At 42.6% G+C, this 27,876-nt stretch overlaps 2 protein-coding genes across 2 annotated transcripts in view; both read right to left on the bottom strand.

Moving 5' to 3' along the window:
• The window catches only part of LOC308322316 (uncharacterized protein), a 30,546-nt gene extending 20,752 nt beyond the window's left edge, over positions 1-9,794 (bottom strand). The window contains exons 1-5 of the mRNA XM_080773518.1: positions 9,729-9,794; positions 5,963-6,061; positions 1,414-1,758; positions 678-1,016; positions 53-160 (exon numbers count right to left, since the gene is read on the bottom strand). Of these exons, the coding sequence (XP_080629644.1) occupies positions 53-160; positions 678-1,016; positions 1,414-1,758; positions 5,963-6,038 (868 nt within the window). The 5' untranslated portion in view covers positions 6,039-6,061; positions 9,729-9,794. The remainder of the gene's footprint in view (positions 1-52; positions 161-677; positions 1,017-1,413; positions 1,759-5,962; positions 6,062-9,728) is intronic.
• A 2,238-nt stretch (positions 9,795-12,032) lies between these two features.
• LOC308322315 (uncharacterized protein) lies at positions 12,033-27,438 on the bottom strand (the record flags this gene model as incomplete). Its single annotated transcript, XM_080773517.1, has 5 exons — positions 12,033-12,824; positions 15,402-15,533; positions 23,861-23,974; positions 25,613-25,726; positions 27,321-27,438. The coding sequence occupies 5 exons, from the start codon at positions 27,436-27,438 to the stop codon at positions 12,115-12,117; spliced, it is 1,188 nt and encodes a 395-aa protein (XP_080629643.1). The 3' UTR covers positions 12,033-12,114.
• Positions 27,439-27,876: the final 438 nt, after the last annotated feature.

Raw genomic sequence — 27,876 nt, 5'->3', positions numbered from 1 at the left:
TCTTCTCTGGAGTCCTCTCTCTCTCTCTCTCTCTCTCTCTCTCTCTACCTACCTCCGTGCATCCACAGGATGAAGGTGACGTTAGGAACAGAGCTGATGTCTGGTTGCAGTTCCACACGGATGCCTCTGCCTCGTGGTGGAAGGTACGTCACCTCTTGGTCTGTGGAGAGACACGTATAGGTCAGCCAAGTTGAACAGTTAAAGTTATATTCAGTGGTTCCACTTCATTCAAATATCACTTATTTCTTTGAGGTTTAATGTTTGTCTTTAGTTCCATGTTTGTCTTGTAAACGCCGGAAAATGTACGTCATAATGTAACTCATTACGTCGTATTGTCTCTTTATTGTTAATGTTTGTGTTTGCACCGTTTGTTTTACATCACCATTACATCACCTAATAAACATGAGTTAGACTTTAATATATTAGTGCCCCCCCAAAGCCCCCCCCCCCCCCCCCCCCAGAAGCAAAGATTTGAGTTAAAAACGTTCTCTCTGAAAGAATATATATATTCAAACATTTGGGCCACATTTTCACGATTTTTCAAAAATACCAGACCTACAAGATCTGCTATTTTTCAAAAGCTAAAGCATAACATAATGCTTAAAACACTGAAAGGGGTAATAACAAGCCCAACACTGGTCATGATTATGAACATTCATATCTTAATGTAATCTTACCAACAAGGAGCTGGATCATAATGCTGCCCATGTATGGAACGAAACAGCTGTAGTTCCCTTCGTCCGAGAAGCTCACCCTGGTCAGTCTCATCGAGACGTCACCACGAGACAGCTCCTCATGGATCAGGGACGTCCTCTGTTCGTACCACGGGTGCAGGGGTATATTCCCGGTGCGTCCGTCTTGGAGAGTGAAAACGTCTTTTGGCTCCAGGTCAGCTCTGGTCCAAAACACTGACCTGCTCTCCATGTCGACCGGAGGGTGAACGTGACACGGAAGGATCACCTGGCCTCCCAGTCTGGCCAGCACAGGTTGAGAGGACCCGTTGAGCTGGTGTCGTCCTAAAAACACAACACAGGTTGAGAGGACCCGTTGAGCTGGTGTCGTCCTAAAAACACAACACAGGTTGAGAGGACCCGTTGACCTGGTGTCGTCCTAAAAACACAACACAGGTTGAGAGGACCCGTTGAGCTGGTGTCGTCCTAAAAACACAACACAGGTTGAGAGGACCCGTTGACCTGGTGTCGTCCTAAAAACACAACACAGGTTGAGAGGACCCGTTGACCTGGTGTCGTCCTAAAAACACAACACAGGTTGAGAGGACCCGTTGACCTGGTGTCGTCCTAAAAACACAACACAGGTTGAGAGGACCCGTTGACCTGGTGGTGGAGTCCTAAAAACACAACAAAAAAAGGCCCAACACTGGTTATGGTTATGAATATGAACATTAAATCTTACCAACAAGGAGCTGGATGGTACTGCTGCCCACGCGTGGAACGTCACAGCGGTAGGTCCCTTGGTCCGTGAAGCTCACCCCGGTCAGCTTCAGGGAGACGTTACCGTGTTGCAGCTCCTCGTGAAACAGGGACGTCCTCTGTTTGTACACGAGGTTCACGGAGGTGGCACTGGTAATGCGACGTCCATCTTGGAAAACGTAAACGTTTGGTGGGTTCAGGTCAGCTCTGCTCCATTTCACTGACCGTCTCTGCATGTCGAGCGGAGGGTCAACGAGACACGGAAGGATGGCCTCGCCTCCCAGTCTGGCCAGCACAGGTTGAGAGGACCCGTTGACCTGGTGGAGTCCTAAAAACACAACACAGGTTGAGAGGACCCGTTGACCTGGTGGAGTCCTAAAAACACAGCACAGGTTGAGAGGACCCGTTGACCTTTGACCTGGTGGAGTCCTAAAAACACAATGCTGTCACGTGAGCTAGAGCAGTGGTTCCCAAAGTGGGGTCCGCGGACCCCCAGGGGTCCTTGAGGCAGTTCCAGGGGGGTCCCCAGCTAAATGATAGTTAGGAACCAAATGGACCCTTATGGGTTTGAAACTCTGAGTGTACAAATGGAAACAAATGGACCCTTATGGGTCTGTAACTCTGAGAGTGTACAAATGGACCCTAACGGGTCAGTTAAATTAACATTTATTTTACAATATAAATTGGGGGTCCCAGAGATAGAAATGCCATTCAATGGGGGTCCGTAGACTAATGCATGTCAAACTGGGGGTCCTTGACAACCAAATGGACCCTTAAGGGTCTGTAACTCTGAGAGTGTACAAATGGATGGTTCCATTTGTACACTCTCAGTTAAATTAACATTGATTTTACAGTATAAATTGGGGGTCCCAGAGATAGAAATGTCTTTAAAGGAGAATTCCATACTAAAACGCTTTCTTACCTTTCTTTGTAGTTGTTACGTCCCCATCAAAGAGGTCCAGGTGTTATTTTGTGCAAAAGCTCCTTATTGGCTATTTCCCCTACCATAAGCCCTAAATGAATTGCATTGAATTGAATGGGATGTATGGGGTGTTCACGTATTTCCAAGTAGTAAAGTGTGCCGCTTGGGTTATTATTTACATTATGAAGAGAGGATATATACAAAAAATATTATAATTTTGAGCGATGGAAATAAGCGAATTAACACAACACCCCATTCAATTCAATGCAATTAATTTAGGGCTTATGGTAGGGGAAATAGCCAATAAGGAGCTTTTGCACAAAATAACACCTGGACCTCTTTGATGGGGACGTAACAATTACAAAGAAAGGTAAGAAAGCCTTTTAGTATGGAATTCTCCTTTAAATGGGGGGTCCGTAGACTAATGCATGTCAAACGGAGGGTCTTTGAAATTAAACGGTTTGAGAATCACTGCTATAGAGCCCTAAAAATCTTCTGTTATGGGGGTCCCTGGGGGTCTTATGGGGGTCTTATGGGGGTCCCTGGGGGTCTTATGGGGGTCCCTGGCATAGCTTTTCAAATGGTGCTCAATTAGTGTCACTTTTGGGGGCTATACAAGTGACGTGGGGGAATTATAATTTAATTTAAAACGGCTAAACAAAGAGTATGTATATTAAAATAAAATAAAATAAAATAAAATAAAATAAAATAAAATAAAATAAAATAAAATAAAATAAAATAAAATAAAATAAAATAAAATAAAATAAAATAAAATAAAATAAAATAAAATAAAATAGTCACGATTCACCGATCCAGGATGACTTGATTCTACGCTTAAAATAATTTATATACGGTATTTATTTATTTTTAATCTCATGGGAGAAAAATGAATGGCCTATTTTTAAGTGGAACCACCACAAAATGGCCTATAGTGTATTTAACTTTTTGTTTTAGGAACTGAGGGACAGGGTGGAGGCCGGGAGGGGATGGGCCAATTAACTGACACGAAAACGCGTATTTAGGGCGGAGTCACCACCCCCAGGGTAAGTTGTGATTTGCTCTCGTTCACTGCAATGCAATTTGCGGCATTTCCAAAACAATATTGCGCAGAGTAGCGATTATCAAACGTATTTTGCAATGCCATACGTTGAATAGATCTGTTGCCCCGTGGACAAGGCACGTTACCTCCGCAAGTTAGATATTATCGGCATAGATGTTTGTCCGTATGTGATTAAGGATTGGAAAAAGTTGCATTGGCAGCCATAGAAATTTCTGCCCAGGGTAAAAAAAACGGATGTGTCGTTTTTGGGCGTTCCTGTCTTGTTCCGTGTCAGTGTATAGGAAAGGTGTAGCCTAGTAGTTTGTCAATAATCTGACCTTTTCAGCATTTTTACCTCCTCCTGATTTCCTGTTTTGACTTTACAGTTGTGTATTATTCGTACGTCTCTAAATGTTTTGATGAATTGAAAATGGTGGGCCCCTATTGTCAACAAGTGAAGTAAATTAACTCCACTTTTGAAGTATATGAAATGAACAGAAGAGAGTGCTTTACTCTCTCCATAGCCCACATACACAGTTCTGGATGTTTATAAAGAGGAAGCCCAATATACATTTCAAACAGACCGTCATTCGACACCCTGACCAAATGGGTCAAAGTTCTCTCCATGGTGGGTGTGGTCAGGTCACAGGGAGAACACTTTACAATTTAGGCATTTAGCAGACGCTCTTAATCCAGAGGAGCGACTTACATTAAGCAAGAACAAAAAAGCATGGGAATACATCACATAAAAAACATTTATCATGAAACATGCTAAGAAAGTAACAGTGGAATATCTATATAATGAAACTATACATCTATACTACTATGCTATACATCTGATCTGTACTATGACTACATACAATGCAATTATAGTGCTGTCTACATACCATGCTATAAGTCTGTATCAAATGCTATCTAAGTCTACAGAAATGCTATCTAAGGGGACAGTTAACATTCTGGTCTAGAATGCTGCTAGATCAAAGTGGCCTATAGCTATTTACCATAGAGTTCAAGCTGTGAATATGGTGACTGTGCTCTGTCCTGTTGGCTCTCTCAGCCATGCATGAGGCAAGAGACCAGGGTAACACTTTTAGTCTTTCACAGTTTCGCTCCCTCCCCCACTATACGGCCGTTGTTGGGGAAGTTCCGACAGAAATCGGCCACAGCCTGGATTAAAACACTCCTTTATTGAAAACTACGGACTAATATATCCAGGGCTGCCATATTTCAGAAAATGTCAAGCGTGAGACTCTATAGTGTCTTAATGCGTTCGACGCCGTCCGAAGAGCAGCGGTGAAAAGAATTGGCCTTTTTTAATGTGGATTTGTCCCGTTTTAACGTTGATATTTAACCTTAAAATTGATGTCTTCACCTCCATGCCAGCTGCTCTCCCTGCACTGACAGCCTCCTCATGCTTAAAGTAGAAATGAAAAAGATATCTATCTATCTATCTATGTATGCTCAGACCCAGCCAGCCAGCAGGCCACACACATGGTGTTCAGAACCAGCCAGCCACACACATAGTGCTCAGACCCAGCCAGCCAGCAAGCCACACACATAGTGCTCAGACCCAGCCAGCCAGCAAGCCACACACATAGTGCTCAGACCCAGCCAGCCACACACATAGCTCCGTAAGGGAGTGGTCAGTGGTTGCACCACTCAAAAAATCTTCAAAAAACTGAAGAGGCTACTGGAGATTGGAGAACCTGATTTGGACATGATCTGATGCAGGACAATGTCACTATGACAGAAAGAGAAGATGGGTCTGGCCACATTCATTCACCCCATAATCTCAGTGGAAACTGGGGAATATGTTGTGAAATAAAAAGTCAGAAAACTGGAATGTGGGAAAATGCTATACATTTTCTTAGTTCAAACACATCTGTGGGCTCTCTCTCTGAACAGAAACAAGTCGCGATGCGGCCCCTCCCCCCCCCCCCCCTTCACTTCACGCACACACACACGACTTTGTCCCTATAATGTGCACGCACGGGCTACTGGCACCGTTCCACTTCCTCATATCACGCAAGAGACGCCATCACACACCTAACTTGTTGTAACTTGTGGGGTCTATATTGTCTTCCATGAAAAATATTTCGAAGCGATGTTAAATTCTGCATGGCTCATTTCCATGCGTCACAGTCAGGGACCCTGTTGACGATTTCCACTGTTTACCCTCCTACTGCATATATCAGCTGCATGATCTCATGCAGATCGGCTATTTTACCGTTTGTGAGGACACACACATGAGCGCGCGTTATTACGCGGCGGAGCCGCGGAGAAAATTGTTATTTATAATGCGTGTGAAATGGCATGTGTGGCGTGGTGCGTGGTAAAGGGTTAAATTGCGTGACTGTCACGCTCAAAGGGTGAGACATGGCAGCCCTGATTATATCTACAGTGTACAAGCAAAACATGTCAAAATCCATCAACTTCATCTACGATAAAAACAAAAGAAAACAACAATCTAAATCTTAGGCTACCGTTAGCTATAGTAGCACAAGCCCATGTCAGGACTACAATTGGATACAGTGAGTCGAGTGTAAATAAAGTTGTATACAGTATCGTTACCTGTCACAGGTAATGTGTAGTAACCGCTGGGTCTGCTCCACAGTATCATCACCAACATGTAGAAATACATCCTCATCGTCCAACAGCAACAACCCGTCTCTAGTGTGACCGAGAGAGAGAGAGACGCCATCGTTACACTCCCGACGCCCCAGAGAACCAAGGAAGAATGTCACACGTACACACACACACAAACGCAAAAACTGTGGAAGACAAGTGGTAACAGGCCCCAGATCTGTTCCATCTCGCCCCACTACTCTACCTGGCTGTAAATAACAAACATAATTCATGTTGGTGATTATATAAAAGGTATTATCATATTAATTTATCCAGGGCTGCCATATTTCAGAAAATGTCAAGAGTGAGACTCTATAGTGTCTTAATGCGTTCGACGCCGTCCGAAGAGCAGCGGTGAAAATAATTGGCCTTTTTTAATGTGGATTTGTCCCGTTTTAACGTTGATATTTAACCTTAAAATTGATGTCTTCACCTCCATGCCAGCTGCTCTCCCTGCACTGACAGCCTCCTCATGCTTAAAGTAGAAATGAAAAAGATATCTATCTATCTATCTATGTATGCTCAGACCCAGCCAGCCAGCAGGCCACACACATGGTGTTCAGAACCAGCCAGCCACACACATAGTGCTCAGACCCAGCCAGCCAGCAAGCCACACACATAGTGCTCAGACCCAGCCAGCCAGCAAGCCACACACATAGTGCTCAGACCCAGCCAGCCACACACATAGCTCCGTAAGGGAGTGGTCAGTGGTTGCACCACTCAAAAAATCTTCAAAAAACTGAAGAGGCTACTGGAGATTGGAGAACCTGATTTGGACATGATCTGATGCAGGACAATGTCACTATGACAGAAAGAGAAGATGGGTCTGGCCACATTCATTCACCCCATAATCTCAGTGGAAACTGGGGAATATGTTGTGAAATAAAAAGTCAGAAAACTGGAATGTGGGAAAATGCTATACATTTTCTTAGTTCAAACACATCTGTGGGCTCTCTCTCTGAACAGAAACAAGTCGCGATGCCCCAGCCAGCCCCTCCCCCCCCCCCCCCCCCCCTTCACTTCACACACACACACGCACACACACACGACTTTGTCCCTATAATGTGCACGCACGGGCTACTGGCACCGTTCCACTTCCTCATATCACGCAAGAGACGCCATCACACACCTAACTTGTTGTAACTTGTGGGGTCTATATTGTCTTCCATGAAAAATATTTCGAAGCGATGTTAAATTCTGCATGGCTCATTTCCATGCGTCACAGTCAGGGACCCTGTTGACGATTTCCACTGTTTACCCTCCTACTGCATATATCAGCTGCATGATCTCATGCAGATCGGCTATTTTACCGTTTGTGAGGACACACACATGAGCGCGCGTTATTACGCGGCGGAGCCGCGGAGAAAATTGTTATTTATAATGCGTGTGAAATGGCATGTGTGGCGTGGTGCGTGGTAAAGGGTTAAATTGCGTGACTGTCACGCTCAAAGGGTGAGACATGGCAGCCCTGAATTTTGTTAAATTCACCCTGTATATCCACGGGCATATATAATAGCATGATGATGCCATTACAAAACATGGGCTGTACATGGAATAAATGTGTTTAATAAAACGAAACTGCTATATAGAATGTCCTAAATTAACTTAATTAAGCAGTCACCGTCTCTGTGTCATGTTATTCTTTCTTAATTTTAGTATAGTATAGATCTCGACTACTATACAATCAAATGAATCTGTATACAAGATTTCAGAGAGGGAGGGAAATACTAAATTAACTGTTAACGACAAAAATCGTAACGTTGGTAAAGGCGAGTCGAAGTAGGCCTAGGCTAAACTCCGTTCACTTGTGTGACCGAGAGAGAGAGAGAGAGAGAGAGAGAGAGAGAGAGAGAGAGAGAGACAGAGAGAGAGAGAGAGAGAGAGAGAGACAGAGAGAGAGAGAGAGAGAGAGAGAGAGAGAGAGAGAGAGAGAGAGAGACGCCATCATGGAAGGTATACTGGAGCAATCTGTGTTAAAACCGTTTTAATAAACATGGTTAATATGACATGACGGCATTAGTGTTATTTCCTCATTCAGAGCATGCCAAAATAACACATTAGCCTACACAGCATAAGAGAGGTGATGGAGCAATCGGTGTAAATGTATGACAGCTATAATTTCAATAAACATGGTTATTATGACATGCATGTTGTAGTGTGAAGGCAAACCACAGCAAATTAAATATGCAAGAATCCCAAATTCTCTGCCCACATAGGCTACGCATTGAGTCTACCGAAGTATCTCTCTCACACACACACACACACACACACACACACACACACACACAGTGACCACTCCTTAGCCCAGGGCCAAAGAGGAAGACAGAGTTAAGTTACTTTTGACTAAAACTCCGTTCACGTCTTGGGGCTTAATTCAGTCCAATGGAGGCTCTTGACAATTTAATGTCCTGGAGCAGAAGTAATGCACTGCAGGACTCAGGGCCACAGCCTTGATTGATTGATTGAAATATGTATTAACAGTTTGCAGAGTTACAGTAGCAGACATTTCAAGCACAAACTCAATACAAAATGCATGTACCTCTACCATAGCCCAGAGCGGTCATCCGGGGACCCCCAGGGGTCTTTGAGGGAGATCCAGCTAAATGATAGTTAGGAACCAAATGGACCCTTATGGGTTTGTAACTGTGAGAGTGTACACATGTACAAATTTGTACACTCTCAGAGTTAAATTAACATTGGTTTTACAATATAAATTGGGGTCCCAGAGATAGAAATTCCATTAAATTGAGGTCTGTCCCATAGCTAGAAAATGGTTGAAAATCACTGCTGGACCCGTAAAAATCTTCTCTTATGGGGGTCCCTGGCACATCTATTCTAATGGGGGTCTGCAGGGCTGATACGTGTACATGTGGGGGTCCACAGGGCTGATACGTGTACATGTGGGGGTCCACAGGGCTGATACGTCTACATGTGGGGGTCCACAGGGCTGATACGTGTACATGTGGGGGTCCACAGGGCTGATACGTGTACATGTGGGGGTCCACAGGGCTGATACGTGGACATGTGGGGGTCCACAGGGCTGATACGTCTACATGTGGGGGTCCACAGGGCTGATACGTGTACATGTGGGGGTCCACAGGGCTGATACGTGTACATGTGGGGGTCCACAGGGCTGATACGTGGACATGTGGGGGTCCACAGGGCTGATACGTCTACATGTGGGGGTCCACAGGGCTGATACGTGTACATGTGGGGGTCCACAGGGCTAATACGTCTACATGTGGGGGTCCACAGGGCTAATACGTCTACATGTGGGGGTCCACAGGGCTGATACGTGTACATGTGGGGGTCCACAGGGCTGATACGTGTACATGTGGGGGTCCCTGGCATGACAACGGAACGGCGCACGCACGTGCGCGCTAGAACGCGTCCCAAGATTCAAGAGAAGACGCACCTAAATCTAACCTCTGACCTCTAACCTCGGGTCACCAGACTTTCCGGTTCAGAGCGCTGGTCCCCAAACCTTGTCATGCCAGGGACCCCCAAATGAACACTTATCAGCCCGCCGACCCCTATATAATACAGCATCAAAATAAGTTTAACCACTTTAACCCTATTATATTCGCCGGCTATAGTTTAGAATATGTTTTTTTTAAAGCATATGTAATTATTGTGAAACATTGTAACAACAGACACGATTCTCTCACGTGATCACACACGCTTTTCAAGATGGCGTCGCCAAATACTATACCGATGTCACGGGGTGTTTTCAGAAGGCCTGGTCAACGATGAGCTCTTTGACATAAACCTCACAGCTCGCTGCTAGAGACAGATAGCAGCCTGTCAGGACCACTAGATAGCAGCCTGTCAGGACCTCTATAGGGAGAGATAGCAGCTGTCAGGACAAAATCATCAGCATTAACCATTAGGATATCATTGATTATTGATTAAAGATCAGATCTGTCTGGTTTTCACCACTATAGATATCTCATTAACTGTCTGTCTGTCTGTCTGCCCCCTGTCTGTCTGCCCCTTCCAGCCCCTCACAGCGCGATGCGTTGTGAGCTTGCAGATCGGCAGTTTTCAGCGATCCCCTCAGTGGGATTCCCCTCACCTGTGTTACGGGTGATTCTGTGATTTTAATGTGATCATGTAATGATTGCTTCTATGCGTGATATGTATCGTATCTGTGGAATATCATAGCATTCAATTGAAAGTTAATGTAATGTCTTTATCTTACAGTTTTAAATGTTACAATATAGGCATTTATCAGACGCTCTTCGTCCAGAGCGATTTACAGTGAGCAAGATGGCAGTGATTTCAGATTGTGTGCATACTGTATGTTGACTATAATAAGACTAAACATACTGACAATTTCGTCAACAAATAAAAACTAGACTAAAATGTCAGGAAGGGACTAGTGGACAAGAGACCCAGTATAAGTAATTTTACACTTGGTTGTGTGCTGAAAATAGCCAATCTACAAGCTCACAACGCGTCACAGCGCAACGCGTTGTGAGCTTGTACATCGGCAATTTCCATGGTTACCATGGCCACGCCACACCTGGCAATTGATTAGCCTACTTAAAGATGGAGTGCCACAATGTTTTTTTTTCATGTGTCTATGAGGTGACATTACTTCATTAGACACCCTGGAGGCGTTTTTATGTGCAATGGTGTATTAATTTTGTATTTAGGGTTTCTTCCTGCAGAGACTGAACCCTTGACATGCAGTCAAACGGGCCAATTAAATAAACAGTAATACAGTGACGTCACACTATCAGCCCCTCCCCTAACCCCCAAGGTGTGGCTTCAGTTCAGGCGGATCACCACCCATCACCACCCACCAGGCAAACTGGCCTGACGTCGAAATTTATAAAATGACACCACATTTTCACGATTTTTCAAAAATAGCAGACCTATACAAGCTCGTAGCGCGCCACTCGGTGGCGCGCTATGAGCTTGTAGGTCTGCTATTTTTCAATAGCTAAATTATAACATAATGTTTAAAACACCAAAATACTTAAATAAATAGTAGTTTTACCCCTTTTGTGTCATACCCTGAAGGAGGCCTCCTGCTTGCCGAAACATCGGTTCAAAGTTTCTAGCATCGTGACTACGAGCTGTGCGGCCTCTTTTCTTTCTTTGACAAAGCACATGAACAAACATGGAGGCCACAATAACAGACAGTCGTAAATAATGCATTGTCTTCACTTTACATTAGGGCTCTTGATAACATCCATTAATGATTAATAGATCATTTAGGAATGTTTTACAAAGCTTATTATGTTAAACATGAACAAACATGGAGGCCACATTAACATGAAAATATATTTCCTACGCATTAAATTACATTATTTAATGATGTGTAAAATCAAGAATAGTTTATAAATAAATACAATACGTTATGAATGGGTTTTTTGTGACCAACTTTTTCTTTTTTATTTAAAAAAAAAGTTGGTCACAAAAAAGGTTATAAATGTTTTAATAATCATGAAAAAAATGGCTTATTCATTAATAGTAAACAATTTAGTAATACCGTATAAATTATTTTAGCATTTAGCAAACATTTACGAATGTCAATGTTTAAAGATTCTTAAATGTTATGGGTGCAGTACTTTAGTTAGACTAGTCATTGGTCCGACACACGACAACCCACCTCAAACTCTAACCTAACCATAACCGCAAGCACGGGAGCAGGCGCTAGTCCGCATGTCAGACTAAATAAAGGCTCATACATAGTCTGGATTTTCGGTGGTGAGGTGAGCACCGAACTACAACATGACGTCACTGAGGTGACCACCGAACTACAACATGACGAAACTGAGCCGCAAAATAGCTACAAATAGCTTATAAATATTATATAACTTTAGATAATAATGTATTAATAATTTACAAATGTATATAAATGGCTCATTCATGAATAGTTTACTACTTACTTACCTTACTAATAATGTATAAATTATGTTTAAACAGTTATAAATGTTTAGGTAAACATCTACGGATGTCAACAAAGTCTGTTCATGATTATTACTCATCTACAAACAGCTTATAAATGCTTCATAACAGGTTGTTATTGTAAAGTGTTACCGCCTTTGTTTACAAGAGGGTCCACCTTGTGCAATTCATCAAAACATTTAGAGACATTGTCCCCTAGTGTGCATACGTTGGTGTTTTTTCAGGTTACTCGACTGGCTGAAACTCATGCCACAATGTTTACAATGGAAAGGTTTTTCTCCAGTGTGGACACGCTGGTGTGTCTTCAGGGTTTGTGACAGACTAAAACTCTTGTCACAATGTTTACACTGAAAAGGTTTGTCTCCATCGTGGACACGCTGGTGTGTCTTCAGATTTCCTGACAGGCTGAAACTCTTGTCACAATGTTCACACTGAAAAGGTTTATCTCCAGAGTGGATACGCTGGTGTGTCCTCAGATTACCTGACAGACTGAAACTCTTGTCACAGTGTTCACACTGAAAAGGTTTTTCTCCCGTGTGGATACGCTGGTGCTTCTTAAAGTCACCTGACTGACTGAAACTCTTGTCACAATATTTACACTGGAAAGGTTTTTCTCCAGTGTGGATACGTTGGTGTATGTTCAGGTGACTTGACTGACTGAAACTCTTGTCACAATGTTTACACTGGAAAGGTTTTTCTCCAGTGTAGACACCTCCACTTGTCTCACCCCAATCATCACTGTCTTCAGTGAGTTCAGTGTCAGATTCAGATTCAAGTTCAACTTCAACTTCAGAGCAGTCTTTAATGTGTGGAGGCTCTGGTTCCTCCTGGAGCAGACTCTGCTGTTCAGGAGAAACTTCCTCTTTACACACAACCATGTGCGCGATGTCTAGGAGCAGAAACATAACATGATGGTCAACACTAGATTCATGAAATGTATTTTTTATATATATTTTTATCCCACGATTTTGTAACCCATTTTTCACCCCTGTGTCAATCATCTAATGTGATCCTGGGCTCTACACACCCTCCACCAACCTAGTCCCCATATATGGGGGACAAGGGGAGAGCAACGGACTTGAACTCATGCTTCCTTCATGCCTGAGTGTCCAAGTTGCTCCTTTACACCTGACAGGGGTGGAGTTTCCCTGGTTGGACGTAGCGCGTGGAAGGAACACGTTATTCCAACCAGTTCCTTTCCCCTCCATCAGGCGCCCCGGCTGGCCAGGGGGAGGCAGTTTAGTGACCAGGATTACTGCATGTTTTTTGTGAGGGTACCTACCCTAGGGGACACGGGGAGAACATGCAAACTCCACACAGAAAGGCCCTTTCGCCAACCCCGCCTTCGGGTATGGGCACTGATGACGCGGAGGAGGAACCACGCCGCCAGCACCCACAGCGTCCCGAGCGGGAATCGAACCCAGGACCTTCTAGCTGTGAGGCGAGATTCATGAAATGGAAATATATTTTTCCATTTCCATGTACTGTACATACCGTATTTATTACCAAATAGTATCCCAGGCAGTTAATGTACTAAATCGATTCGGACCCGGGAACTTATAAGGAACCAGGCCGTTTATTTACTTTTGCACTGGCCTGCACCGGGCCATTATTTGGTTACAGTTCCTGTCGAGCATGTTTTTTAGTGAAAAATTAAAAAGTTATGATAAACATACATCTTTTTGATTTAATATTGAGAATAGGGGAGCTTATAGGCAGCTCCTTCTGCTTAATTGATTTGACCCAGATTTGTGCAAACAGACTGGCAGCATGATGTCATTAGTTATTTGGTAGCACAGCTGCATGTGTAAAATTCCAATATCGGCTATAATCATTTAAAAAGGCATATAGCCTACTCTTAATATATTCTTTCAAATGAGGTTTGGCCTTAAAGATCAAAAATACATGTTCAACGCCGCTGGTTGTCGAACATGCGCTGCTCCCGTGCTTGCGGTTATGTTTAGGTTAGGGTTAGTAGTTTCGGAACAATGGGGGGGTCGGAACAATGACATGGCACCGGAGAGGGACGAGCCAAAACAGCATGTCACACGTAAGAACTTGCCCACGTCACCCCATAGGAAAGCATAGAAAAAAGGCTGTGGGGATTTCACTATTTTAGCCAATTTGTATCTGCTATACACTCATTTCATACACCTTGAAATTAATATGTTTCTGAATCACTGCTAGAGCCGTAAAAAGACTCCCTTATCCATTCCGGGTCACTGGCAGATGTTTTCAAATGGGGGGTCCGTGGCCTAATAAATGTTGATTTGGGGGTCCTTGACATGAAAGGGTTTGGGAACCACTGCCCTATCTATCTACTAGATAAGATTTGTATAGTGGACAGGACAGGACAGGACAGGACAGGACAGGACAGGACAGGACAGGACAGGGACAGTTTGACTATAGGCCCATCCACCCACCACCAATACAAGCGGACTACAAAAATAACCGTAATAATAGAGAACATGTATCATAAATTAATACTGAAACCAGATATAATCATTAAGGAAAGTTTATGCATGCACCACGTACTATGTATACTCTTAATTTCCATTTTCCAGCCATTCAATTTGGCGACCCCCGAGGGGTCGCAACCCACGGGTTGAGAACCCCTGCTCTACACGATGGACATAGTTCTTCACTAAGGATGAAATCATTACGAGCAGATTTCAACATAACTGTTTAGGCTACATGGACGTCGATACATATTCTTGTTGCCTCAAAGAATCGTTAGGCTATATCACTTTTATGCACAATGTTGTACTGCCCGTTTTTTCTGTACATTTCCAACCACAGACCAACCATTATAAGTGGTGCGCAGTAGCAACAAGCAGCGCCACGCAATGTATGGACAAGCCCAGAGCTGTGTTCACCTACGTGCAACGTCAGGGAAATGGCTCCCTCTAGAGGCTATACTCTAGCTATGAGGGTGTTTTGTTTATAACCTCAACCAGGCCGAAGTCTCAGACGTTTGTTGTGACAACTCATGACAACAAACACAATATTTTGGACCAAACAAATAATTTCAAAGAAGAAAAACAACAAAAAAAAGTGTTGTAACCTGCCCAAAAAATGTGTTTGTTGTCCTGATTTGTCACGACAAGAGTTGGCTTTGTACGAGGCTTAAAAGGTCTTTAAATTAATACTTTTAGGAAAATGAACAGAGAATCATTTCCTGGGCCCTGGTAGGGGGGCGGGACTGCGACGCTCTATTTCCACTCTGTAGAACAGTGTTGGCTACAATGTGGTGCATGTTTTATTTTTATTTTATTGCATAATATTCAATTAATTGATTAAATACTTTATTAGTGAAACAATGTGCATAGCACGCAGGTACGTACAGTAAAACATTCAGGGATAACGTCCTGGGGACTTGTTTCCATTGTGGTCCTATAATAATATCCGGATATTATCATTTTCATGATGTTTTTTGCCAAGATGATCCTATAGTGAAAATACGTACCGAGTTGTGGGTGGTCTTCAGGTTCCTCCTGTTTAATAGAAATGTCTTCAGGATCCTCCTGTTTAACAGAAACGTCCCTGGCTGAGTCTGGAGAGTTCATCTTCACCTGCAGTCTGGTCTCCACACACTGGTCTGAAATGAAGCATGTGAATAAGGACTTTAATAACTGGAGATCTACTGGAGAATATTACCAGTGATGTAAATAGGTTTTCAATGTAATGGGTCCCGGGATGCACAGCAGGTGGTCATTCAAATGAGTCCCAAGAAAGATTTATTTTATTTTATAAAAAAGATCAAATATACAGTATATTTTTGAATGTAGGCTAGTGGTATTATCAAGCACAACTCAGGTAAGAAATACTAATAGTGAAGGAAAAAGTGGTAGACTTCCACGTAGAACAGTGTGTGACCGAGAGAGTGCCATATAGTCTTCAGTGCAGCCAGGATAAAGTTGCATCCTGTGGACGCAGAGGTTGTTGGTGTATTAAATAGATAAAGTTGCATCCTGTGGACGCAGAAGTTGTTGGTGTATTGCGTCCCATAACTATAAACAGGCAATTTTAATCTCTGATTATTAATAACAATAATATTTGCATAAGCCAGGCAACCTAAGACCTATAAGCCCAACTCCATATGAACCAGGATCTTGGGAAGATAAAAGAAATTGATATGTCTGGGTAAAAATCTTGCTTAATTTAGGATCACAAAATGCATCCGTTCCCTAAGCTATACGGATGAGCAGAGAGATGGACACACTCCGAGCCCCCCACCAAGCTATACGGATGAGCAGAGAGATGGACACACTCCGAGCCCCCCACCAAGCTATACGGATGAGCAGAGAGATGGACACACTCCGAGCCCCCCCCCCCCCCACCACACGTATAAAATGCCCTTTCTAAAACGGTTAGTCACAATACTTGATTCTGATTGGCTGGTTACCGTCACGTAACCGTTGTAAATTCCACCGATAATCCACACCTTCAATCACTTTGTATCATCCTGCAGCCTTGCAGCTGTACTGGGGAAGGGGAGCACTTGATTTGCCTTACAGTACACACGCTGGCCGTGCAGGCGTGTGCGCGCCGCCCACACTCATAAGACTGTTAATGTGTGGCTCCAGGCAGCCCCGTAGGGACATCAAGCACTATTCTCCCGTCACATCAGCTGTTTCGACCGAAAATCAACCGACAATTCCCAGTAGGTCCCACTTATTACGCCGATCTTATCGTCTGGAGCCTACTGGCTGCGATTGGCGTTGATGACACGTTAACCGATCTTATCGGTCTAGTCAGGTCTACTGGACGGGAGCCTACTGAAAATGACAAAATGACATCCCCTCCCCTAAACCTAACCGCAAGCATGTCCTAACATTAACGCATGTTCGCCAACCTTAATCCTACTAAAAAGGACAAGCCTCCTCCTGTCGCAGCTACTTTTGTGAATGTAATAGTTTGAGGTTAATGAGGTTAATATTGCTATATATATATATATATATATATATATATATATAAATACGCCTCCCAGCCATAGTAAAATACCTGGTAACCTGAGACCTCTCGTGGCTTATTGCTTTATTTTAAACAAAAATACATTTTTTTTCACCGGAAGGAAAAATCTTTTTTTAACCAATAGTATTAGTATAGTATAGTAAAAAGAAAGTCCTATTCTGGCCAAAAAGTGCATTTTACACATGTGGTGGGGCTCAGAGTGCGTCCACCGTGGAAAGTAGGCTTTCTAATAACACAAGACGTCTTTGTATTGGTGAGTAGGTAAAACGTTCTTTATATTTTCGCTACAGTCGAGAGGCTGGTCTGCAATCTGCATTTATGTGAGCGCCGGAAGTCAACAGTGACATAATTCTAAATGCAATGGCATTCGAGCTATGGACCAGAGCTAGACTAGACCTAGCTGTGGTCCAAATATCCTCTTCCTTTTCCCTTCCTTCTTCCCCCCCCCCCCCCCCCCAGGTTCCATCTCTCTCTCTCTCTCCTTCTGCCTGTCTCTGCCCCCCGGCCCCCCTCTCTGCCTGTCTCTCCGTTTCATTCCCACTCTCCGCCTCTGTCTGTCTTGTCTTGTCTTGTCTTGTCTTGTCTTGTCTTGTCCTGTCTGTCTCCACTGCAATACTACAACACACTACGGTATGGTTAGCCTACATTAATAATAGTGGCATCAATGCAACCAAACAATGTACTGTTGCTGCTAGTATTAACTACTGGTTGTTTATGGTCACATAAACAAGCAGATATAAGAGTAAATAGGCTACGACTCATCATATGTTCCATTTTAAAATATGAATTAATTATAAAAGATAAATAGAGTTAAGACTAGCCATGGTAGCCCTGGTCCAGTGCTTACAGCCTGGTCCAGTGCTTACAGTTAGTCTCTCTCACTGACGCCCTGCCGGACTCACATCCACTGCTCAATAGCAGCTTTTCCCACTGCGTGCGAGGGTTTACAATTCCCCGAAAATAAACAAAACGACGTAACTACTCACCGATACAAAGCCTGCTAGACCTTGGTAAAAGTCTATTCTTGAAGCTGGGGAGCATCTCAGGTCCCAGCTTCTCTCTAAAATGCACTGTTTTAGTCATTAAATAAAATGAATCCAACCAGATCGGCGCAGGCAGAACCCTGAAATGCCGTAATAGAAGAAATGACTGTCCGTTACATTGCTGTATTATGACACAAAGTACATTTTAGAGAGAGCTGCGGACCTGAGACGCTTCCCAGTTTCGACAATAGCCTTTTACTAAGGTCTAGCATGCTTTGTATCGGCGAGTAGTTACGTAGTTTTGTTTATTTTCGGGGAATTGTATTTTCGCACGCAATGGGAAAAGCTCTAGTGAGCAGTGGATGGGAGTCCGGCAGGGCGTCGGTGAGAGACTCGCTGTAAGCACAGGGCTAAGTAAAGACACAACGTGAATCCGTTCATCATCTTACCTGCTGTGTTTCACTGGTTGAGCTGCTAACAAACAAACGTCCTCCGCCTGCTGCTTAACAACCACACTGTTTTCAAACTGTTGTTAAAGTGTCAACAGTCCGGGGAACACGCTGTAAGGTTGTGCACATGCGCACTATAGCGCTGCTGCTGGAGCGTGCACGTACCATAAACGGTCACTAGGTGGAGCCATGGTAGCCTACAGCGAAATACTATGCCGCATAGGAATAATTGTATTATAGCAAATATACATTACACCAGAGTTCCAGGTGGTCCCCAGCTAAATGGTGGAGAGTTGGTAACCAAATGGACCCTTATTAGATCTATATTTAACCCTTATATATCTTCAACTCTTGAGAGTGTACAATTAAACCAAATGGACCCATTTCATTTTACACTCTCAAAAGTTGAAAAACATCTGCATTACTTACGCCTGATAGGCGATGCCTTAATAACTTGTAGATGTGTTTTAGTTTATTTATGTAGTTATGCGTATCCTTAATATTAATGTGTAAATCAACATATATGACCTATATTTAGCATATATATATATATATATATATATATATATATATATATATATATATATATATATATATATATATATATATATATAATGCATATATGAAATTGGACCCCTACACATATGTTGCACATATATGGGCATATATGGATATATATTTTTTTTTCTTTCCGTGTGGTCAGTACACCATGTAGTTTTGGCTCTGTGGGCAGGTGCCAAATCTAGCTGGAAAGGAAATTAGCATCTCCACAAAGCTTGTCAACATACTGAAGCACAATGTACTGTGTAAAAGATGGCTGTGTTGAAACCATTGTTAAGTTTTCACTGTCAGTGGACCAACACCATGCCGATAACATGGCCTAAATCAGCACTGTGTTGAGTCTCAACATGCAGGGCCCAGGAAATGATTCCCCGTTCATTAGACATTGAACATAGACATTTCAAAAAGTATTTATTTAAAGACCTTTTAAGCCTCGTACAAAGCCAACTCGAGTTGTGACAAATCATGACGACAAACACAATTTTTCGCGGCGAACATAATTAGAAAGAAGAAAACGGCAGGTTACAACACTTTTTTTTGTTGTTGTTTTTCTTCTTTGTAATTATTTGTTTGGTCCAAAATATTGTGTTTGTCACAACTCCAGTTGGATTTGTACACTTATAAATAAATAGGGTCTTTAAATAAATAAGTTTTGAAATGTTTATGGGAAAAATGCATTGGGAATTATTTCCTGGGCCTGGTGTCGTCATGGAAGGGGTGGGACTGCGACGCTCTATAGGGTCCACCATGTTCAGTTAAATGGTAAATGGTGCATTTATATAGCGCCTTTATCCAAGGCGCTTTACATAGATTGTGCATTACATTCACCCATTCATACACCGATGGCAGCAGAAACCATGCAAGGCACCAACTAGCACATCGGGAGCAATTAGGGGTTCAGTGTCTTGCTCAAGGACACTTCGACAGTAACTCTGGGGGAGCCCGGGTTCGAACTGGCAACCTTGCGGTTCCCATCCAGGCACTCTACCCCTGAGCCAACGCCGCCCCAGTTCATCATAACATGTAGGCCACATTCAGAAATAGCGCACTGAGCACACTGTGCAATGCAAACTAATAGGAGAGTGAGCTCCCGGTGTGCATTTCCGAACGCACCCTTAAAGACAAACTATAAACTCAGCAACAAACCATTATTTCTCCACTTTAATAATACCAATTTTTATAATCATATGTTAAACATGAACAAACACTTTTATTTAAAAATGAACACTTATTTGCCCGCGGACCCCCATTATAAAAGATGTGCCAGGGACCCCCAAATGGACACTTATCAGCCCGCGGAGAACCCCATCATAAAATATGTGCCAGGGACCCCCAAATGAACACTTATCAGCCCACGGACCCCCCGGATATAATACAGCATCAAAATAAGTTTAACCACTTTAACCCTATTTTATTCGTCGGCTAGTTTAGAATATGTTTTATGTAACTATTGTGAAACATTGTAACAACAGAGACGATTCTCTCACGTGATCACACACGCTTTTCAAGATGGCGTCGCCAAATACTATACCGATGTCACGGGGTGTTTTCAGAAGGCCTGGTCAACGATGAGCTCTTTGACATAAACCTCACAGCTCGCTGCTAGGGACAGATAGCAGCCTGTCAGGACCTCTAGATAGCAGCCTGTCAGGACCTCTAGATAGCAGCCTGTCAGGACCTCTATAGGGAGAGATAGCAGCCTGTCAGGACCTCTAGATAGCAGCCTGTCAGGACCTCTATAGGGACAGATAGCAGCCTGTCAGGACCTCTAGATAGCAGCCTGTCAGGACCTCTATAGGGAGAGATAGTATCCTGTCAGGACCTCTAGATAGCAGCCTGTCAGGACCTCTAGATAGCAGCCTGTCAGGACCTCTAGATAGCAGCCTATCAGGACCTCTATAGGGAGAGATAGTATCCTGTCAGAACAAAAACATCAGCATTAACCATTAGGATATCATTGATTAAAGATCAGATCTGTCTGATTTTCACCACTAGATATCTCATTGACTGTCTGTCTGTCTGTCTGTCCCTCGCCCCCCCCCTCTCTCTCAATCTCTCTCTCTACCCCCCCCCCCCCCCCCCCCCCCCCGTGGTATATTTCCTCATTTGTTGTGGTGGTCCTGTTCAACCAGAAGGTGAGATGACTTCATTGCCTTGCATTATGGGTAGTGTAGTTTGATACAAGACCAGACGGCAGGCAGTCTCTCTCTGATTGCAGATAAACTGTTGTGGGGGGGGGGGGGGCACATCTCCTTTAAAACAAAGTGTACATGGAACCTAACCCGTTCAGGACATGTTTATAAATGCTTTATAACAGGTTGTTATTGTAAAGTGTTACCGCCTTTGTTTACAAGAGGGTCCACCTTGTTCAATTCATCAAAACATTTAGAGACATTGTCCCCTAGTGTGCATACGTTGGTGTTTTTTCAGGTGACTCGACTGGCTGAAACTCATGCCACAATGTTTACAATGGAAAGGTTTTTCTCCAGTGTGGACACGCTGGTGTGTCTTCAGGGTTTGTGACAGACTGAAACTCTTGTCACAATGTTTACACTGAAAAGGTTTGTCTCCATCGTGGACACGCTGGTGTGTCTTCAGATTTACTGACTGTCTGAAACTCTTGTCACAATGTTTACAATGGAAAGGTTTTTCTCCAGTGTGGGTAAGCTGGTGTGTCCTCAGATTACCTGACAGACTGAAACACTTGTCACAATGTTCACACTGAAAAGGTTTTTCTCCCGTGTGGATACGCTGGTGCTTCTTAAAGTCACCTGACTGACTAAAACTCTTGTCACAATATTTACACTGGAAAGGTTTTTCTCCAGTGTGGACACCTCCACTTGTCTCACCCCAATCATCACTGTCTTCAGTGACTTCAGTGTCAGATTCAGATTCAAGTTCAAGTTCAACTTCAACTTCAGAGCAGTCTTTAACGTGTGGAGGCTCTGGTTCCTCCTGGAGCAGACTCTGCTGTTCAGGAGAAACCTCCTCTTTACACACAACCATGTGCGCGATGTCTAGGAGCAGAAACACAACATGATGGTCAACACTAGATTCAATTCATTCAATATATTTTTCCATCTTCCATGTACTGTACATACCGTATATTACCAAATAGTAGCCCAGGCAGTTAATGTACTAAATCAATTCAGACCCGGGAACTTATAAGGAACCAGGCCGTTTATTTATTTTTGCACTGGCCTGCACCGGGCCATTATTTGGTTACAGTTCCTGTCGAGCATGTTTTTTAGTGAAAAATTAAAAAGGTATGATAAACATACATCTTTTTGATTTAATATTGAGAATAGGGGAGCTTATAGAGCACCGAAGTCTGACGTCACTTTCAGTAGAGGGCGTCAGTCCCCAGGTTCATGTATTTGTTTAGTTGCATTGAAATCCCCATTGAGGCGATTTTAGATCGCCTCATATAACTGTGTTTGAAAAATAAACATGTCACCCCGGCCGCTTCACTCATATGGATATGAAGAATCAACTGACTGAGAGAAAACGCTAATGTTACTGCTGCTGAATTAGTTAGATTTTCGCTAGAAGCAGACTGTATCATATATGAGTGACTGACTGTTGCAAACGATACAGAGACACCTCCCTAACAATAACGCCGAGACAGCTTGTTTATTTTTGGACCACAACGCTTATAGTAGACGATATTAAGATCACCCCATTTTATTCTCCATAGAGAAATTACTTCCGCGAACCAGGGGAATCGTCGGGATGAGCGAGTTACGTCAGGACTTCGGTGCTCTATAGGCAGCTCCTGCTGCTTATTACATGTGCTAAGATTTTTTATTAATTAATTGTCAACGCTGCTGGTTGTCGAACATGCGCTGATCCCGTGCTTGCGGTTATGTTTAGGTTAGGGTTAGTAATTTCGGAACAATGGGGGGTCGGAACAATGACATGGCACCGGAGAGGGACGAGCCAAAACAGCATGTCACACGTAAGAACTTGCCTACGTCACCCCATAGGAAAGCATAGAAAAAAGGCTGTGGGGATTTCACTATTTTAGCCAATTTAAATGACATGTCTGCTATACACTCGCTATTTTTTGTAACTAATCCAGCAGCCATTTTTTTCTCTCGTATCGATAGGGAAACAGAGCTTGCAGTGGATTGGGGCGTGTCTTAAATCAACCAGGCTGGCTGTTTCTCCCGGCCACCCCAAGATAAGCGGTCTTCTGTGGGTGTAACTGTAAGGTGACTCGGTGTCTGGTTAAGGAGGCTTTCCCCCCCTATCCCCTATCTCAGTGGTTCCCAAAGTGGGGTCCGGGAACCCCTAGGGGTACTTGAGGGAGTTCCAGGGGGTACCTAGTTCAATTAGAGATATAGTTAGGAACCAAATGGACACTTATGGGTCTGTAACTTTGAGAGTTACCCTAATGGGTCCATTTGTACACTCTCAGAGTTAAATTAACAGTGGTTTTTCAATATAAATTGGGGTACCAGAGATAGAAATGCATAATGCATGTGAAACTGGGGGGGGGGGGGGTCCTTGAAATTAACATGTTTCTGAATCACTGCTAGAGCCGTAAAAAGCCTCCCTTATCCATTCCGGGTCACTGGCAGATGTTTTCAAATGGCCTAATAAATGTTGATTTGGGGGTCCTTGACATGAAAAGGTTTGGGAACCACTGCCCTATCTATCCACTAGATAAGATTTGTATAGTGGACAGGACAGGGACAGTTCGACTATAGGCCCATCTATTCTTTATTTTTGAAAGGAATGATAGTTTAGCGAAATAAAAACGTTTACACTCTGTTCAGCACTGCTGGCTGAATGATCATGAAGCTCTGCTCTTGTGTTTCGACTTGCAAAATTGTGACATCCAACTCCAAGCGGAGTTAACTCCAATTTTGTTTTTGGGTGGGGACCCCCGGAAATGCTTTGGTAATTTCTCATGATGTTTTTTGCCAAGATGATCCTATAGTGAAAATACGTACCGAGTTGTGGGTGGTCTTCAGGTTCCTCCTGTTTAACAGAAAGATGTCTTCTTGGCTGAATGGCTGAGTCTGGAGAGTTCATCTTCACCTGCAGTCTGGTCTCCACACACTGGTCTGAAATGTGAATAAGGACTTTAATAACTGGAGACCTACTGGAGAATATTAACAGTGATGTAAATAGGTTTTCAATGTAATGGGTCCCGGGATGCACAGGTGGTCATTCAAATGAGTCCCAATAAATTCTTATGAGTCCCAAAAAGAATAATAATAATAAAACATTTTTATTTTATTTTATTTTATAAAAAATATTTAAAAAATATCAAATATACAGTATATTTTTTAATGTAGGCTAGTGGTATTAGCAAGCACAACTCAGGTAAGAAATACTAATAGTGGGCAACAGTGGATTTAACATAGCTTAATATACCAACCAAAAGTTGTTTGCCGTTTCAATTATTGTACCAAAATGCAAATAGGCTTGCCATTGTGGATGTAAAATAAAGTTGTGTTTCTTTGGAAAAGTGGAACTTAGAAGTCACTTGAGTCAGGGAAGAATGGCCTGTCTTACACAGTACACACGCATACACACAAGACAAGAGAAGTGTTCATACAGATGCCATTAACCCATTCTATGCGGGAAACCCTTTTGGTGTTAGCAAAAATAACCGCAATAATAGAGAACATATATCATAAATTAATACTGAAACCAGATATAATCATTAAGGAAAGTTTATGCATGCACCACGTACTATGTAAACTCTTAATTTCCATTTTCAGAATCGTTAGGCTATATCACTTTTATGCACAATGTTGTACTGCCCGTTTTTTCTGTACATTTCCAACCACAGACCAACCATTATAAGTGGTGCGCAGTAGCAACAAGCAGCGCCGCGCAATGTATGGACAAGCCCAGAGCTGTGTTCACCTACGTGCAACGTCAGGGAAATGGCTCCCTCTAGAGCCTATACTCTAGCTATGAGGGTGTTTTGTTTAGCTCAACCAGGCCGAAGTCTCAGACTTTTTCTAAAACTGGACATCTTTGGGGGTCTTTGACAGATATGCATAATTATTGTGTGACAGACAAACCCTGTTCTAGATGCTTTGGCCTATAGAGCGTCGCTGTCCTGCCCCCTTTTCATGACGACGCCAGGCCCAGGAAATTATTCCCAATGCACATTTCCCATACATTTCAAAATGTATTTATTTAAAGACGGTTACGCCGTGGACAAAGCGAACTCGAGTTGTGACAACTCATGACAACAAACACAATATTTTGGACCAAACAAATTATTTCAAAGAAGAAAAACAACAACAAAAAGTCTTGTAACCTGCCGTTATTTGTTCGGCCCAAAAATTGTGTTTGTTGTCCTGATTTGTCACGACAAGAGTTGGCTTTGTACGAGGCTTAAAAGGTCTTTAAATTTATACTTTTAGAAATGTCTGAGGAAAATGAACGGAGAATCATTTCCTGGGCCCTGGTAGGGGGCGGGACTGCGACGCTCTATTTCCACTCTGTAGAACAGTATAGGCTACAATGTGGTGCATGTTTTCTTTTTATTTTATTGCATATTCAATTAATTGATTAAATACTTCATTAGTGAAACAATGTGCATAGCACGCAGGTACGTACAGTAAAACATTCAGGGATAACGTCCTGGGGACTTGTTTCCATTGTGGTCCTATAATAATATCCGGATATTATCATTTTCATGATGTTTTTTGCCAAGATGATCCTATAGTGAAAATACGTACCGAGTTGTGGGTGGTCTTCAGGTTCCTCCTGTTTAACAGAAAGATGTCTTCTTGGCTGAATGGCTGAGTCTGGAGAGTTCATCTTCACCTGCAGTCTGGTCTCCACACACTGGTCTGAAATGTGAATAAGGACTTTAATAACTGGAGACCTACTGGAGAATATTAACAGTAATGTAAATAGGTTTTCAATGTAATGGGTCCCGGGATGCACAGGTGGTCATTCAAATGAGTCCCAATAAATTCTTATGAGTCCCAAAAAGAATAATAATAATAAAACATTTTTATTTTATTTTATTTTATAAAAAATATTTAAAAAATATCAAATATACAGTATATTTTTTAATGTAGGCTAGTGGTATTAGCAAGCACAACTCAGGTAAGAAATACTAATAGTGGGCAACAGTGGATTTAACATAGCTTAATATACCAACCAAAAGTTGTTTGCCGTTTCAATTATTGTACCAAAATGCAAATAGGCTTGCCATTGTGGATGTAAAATAAAGTTGTGTTTCTTTGGAAAAGTGGAACTTAGAAGTCACTTGAGTCAGGGAAGAATGGCCTGTCTTACACAGTACACACGCATACACACAAGACAAGAGAAGTGTTCATACAGATGCCATTAACCCATTCTATGCGGGAAACCCTTTTGGTGTTAGCAAAAATAACCGCAATAATAGAGAACATATATCATAAATTAATACTGAAACCAGATATAATCATTAAGGAAAGTTTATGCATGCACCACGTACTATGTAAACTCTTAATTTCCATTTTCAGAATCGTTAGGCTATATCACTTTTATGCACAATGTTGTACTGCCCGTTTTTTCTGTACATTTCCAACCACAGACCAACCATTATAAGTGGTGCGCAGTAGCAACAAGCAGCGCCGCGCAATGTATGGACAAGCCCAGAGCTGTGTTCACCTATGTGCAACGTCAGGGAAATGGCTCCCTCTAGAGGCTATACTCTAGCTATGAGGGTGTTTTGTTTAGCTCAACCAGGCCGAAGTCTCAGACTTTTTCTAAAACTGGACATCTTTGGGGGTCTTTGACAGATATGCATAATTATTGTGTGACAGACAAACCCTGTTCTAGATGCTTTGGCCTATAGAGCGTCGCTGTCCTGCCCCCTTTCATGACGACGCCAGGCCCAGGAAATGATTCCCAATGCACATTTCCCATATACATTTCAAAATGTATTTATTTAAAGACGGTTACGCCGTGGACAAAGCGAACTCGAGTTGTGACAACTCATGACAACAAACTATTTTGGACCAAACAAATAATTTCAAAAAAAAAAAAAAAAAAAAAAGGTGTGTTGTCCTGATTTGTCACGACAAGAGTTGGCTTTGTACGAGGCTTAAAAGGTCTTTAAATGTATACTTTTAGAAATGTCTGAGGAAAATGAACGGAGAATCATTTCCTGGGCCCTGGTAGGGGGCGGGACTGCGACGCTCTATTTCCACTCTGTAGAACAGTATAGGCTACAATGTGGTGCATGTTTTCTTTTTATTTTATTGCATATTCAATTAATTGATTAAATACTTCATTAGTGAAACAATGTGCATAGCACGCAGGTACGTACAGTAAAACATTCAGGGATAACGTCCTGGGGACTTGTTTCCATTGTGGTCCTATAATAATATCCGGATATTATCATTTGCATGATGTTTTTTGCCAAGATGATCCTATAGTGAAAATACGTACCGAGTTGTGGGTGGTCTTCAGGTTCCTCCTGTTTAATAGAAATGTCTTCAGGATCCTCCCGTTTAATAGAAATGTCTTCAGGATCCTCCTGTTTAACAGAAACGTCTGGAGAGTTCATCTTCACCTGCAGTCTGGTCTCCACACACTGGTCTGAAATGAAGCATGTGAATAAGGACTTTAATAACAGGAGACCTACTGGAGAATATTACCAGTGATGTAAATAGGTTTTCAATGTAATGGGTCCCGGGATGCACAGCAGGTGGTCATTCAAATGAGTCCCAAGAAATTCTTATGAGTCCCAAAAAATATTTATTTTATTTTATAAAAAATATATAAAAATATCAAATATACAGTATATTTTTGAATGTAGGCTAGTGGTATTATCAAGCACAACTCAGGTAAGAAATACTAATAGTGAAGGAAAAAGTGGTAGACTTCCACGTAGAACAGTGTGTGACCGAGAGAGGGCCAGTCTTCAGTGCAGCCAGGATAAAGTTGCATCCTGTGGACGCAGAGGTTGTTGGTGTATTAAATAGATAAAGTTGCATCCTGTGGA

This window comes from Protomyctophum bolini, assembly GCF_963924005.1.
Source record: "Protomyctophum bolini genome assembly, chromosome: 10".
NCBI classification, from domain to species: Eukaryota; Metazoa; Chordata; class Actinopteri; order Myctophiformes; family Myctophidae; genus Protomyctophum; species Protomyctophum bolini.
This window is presented reverse-complemented; position numbering and strand designations above follow the sequence as displayed.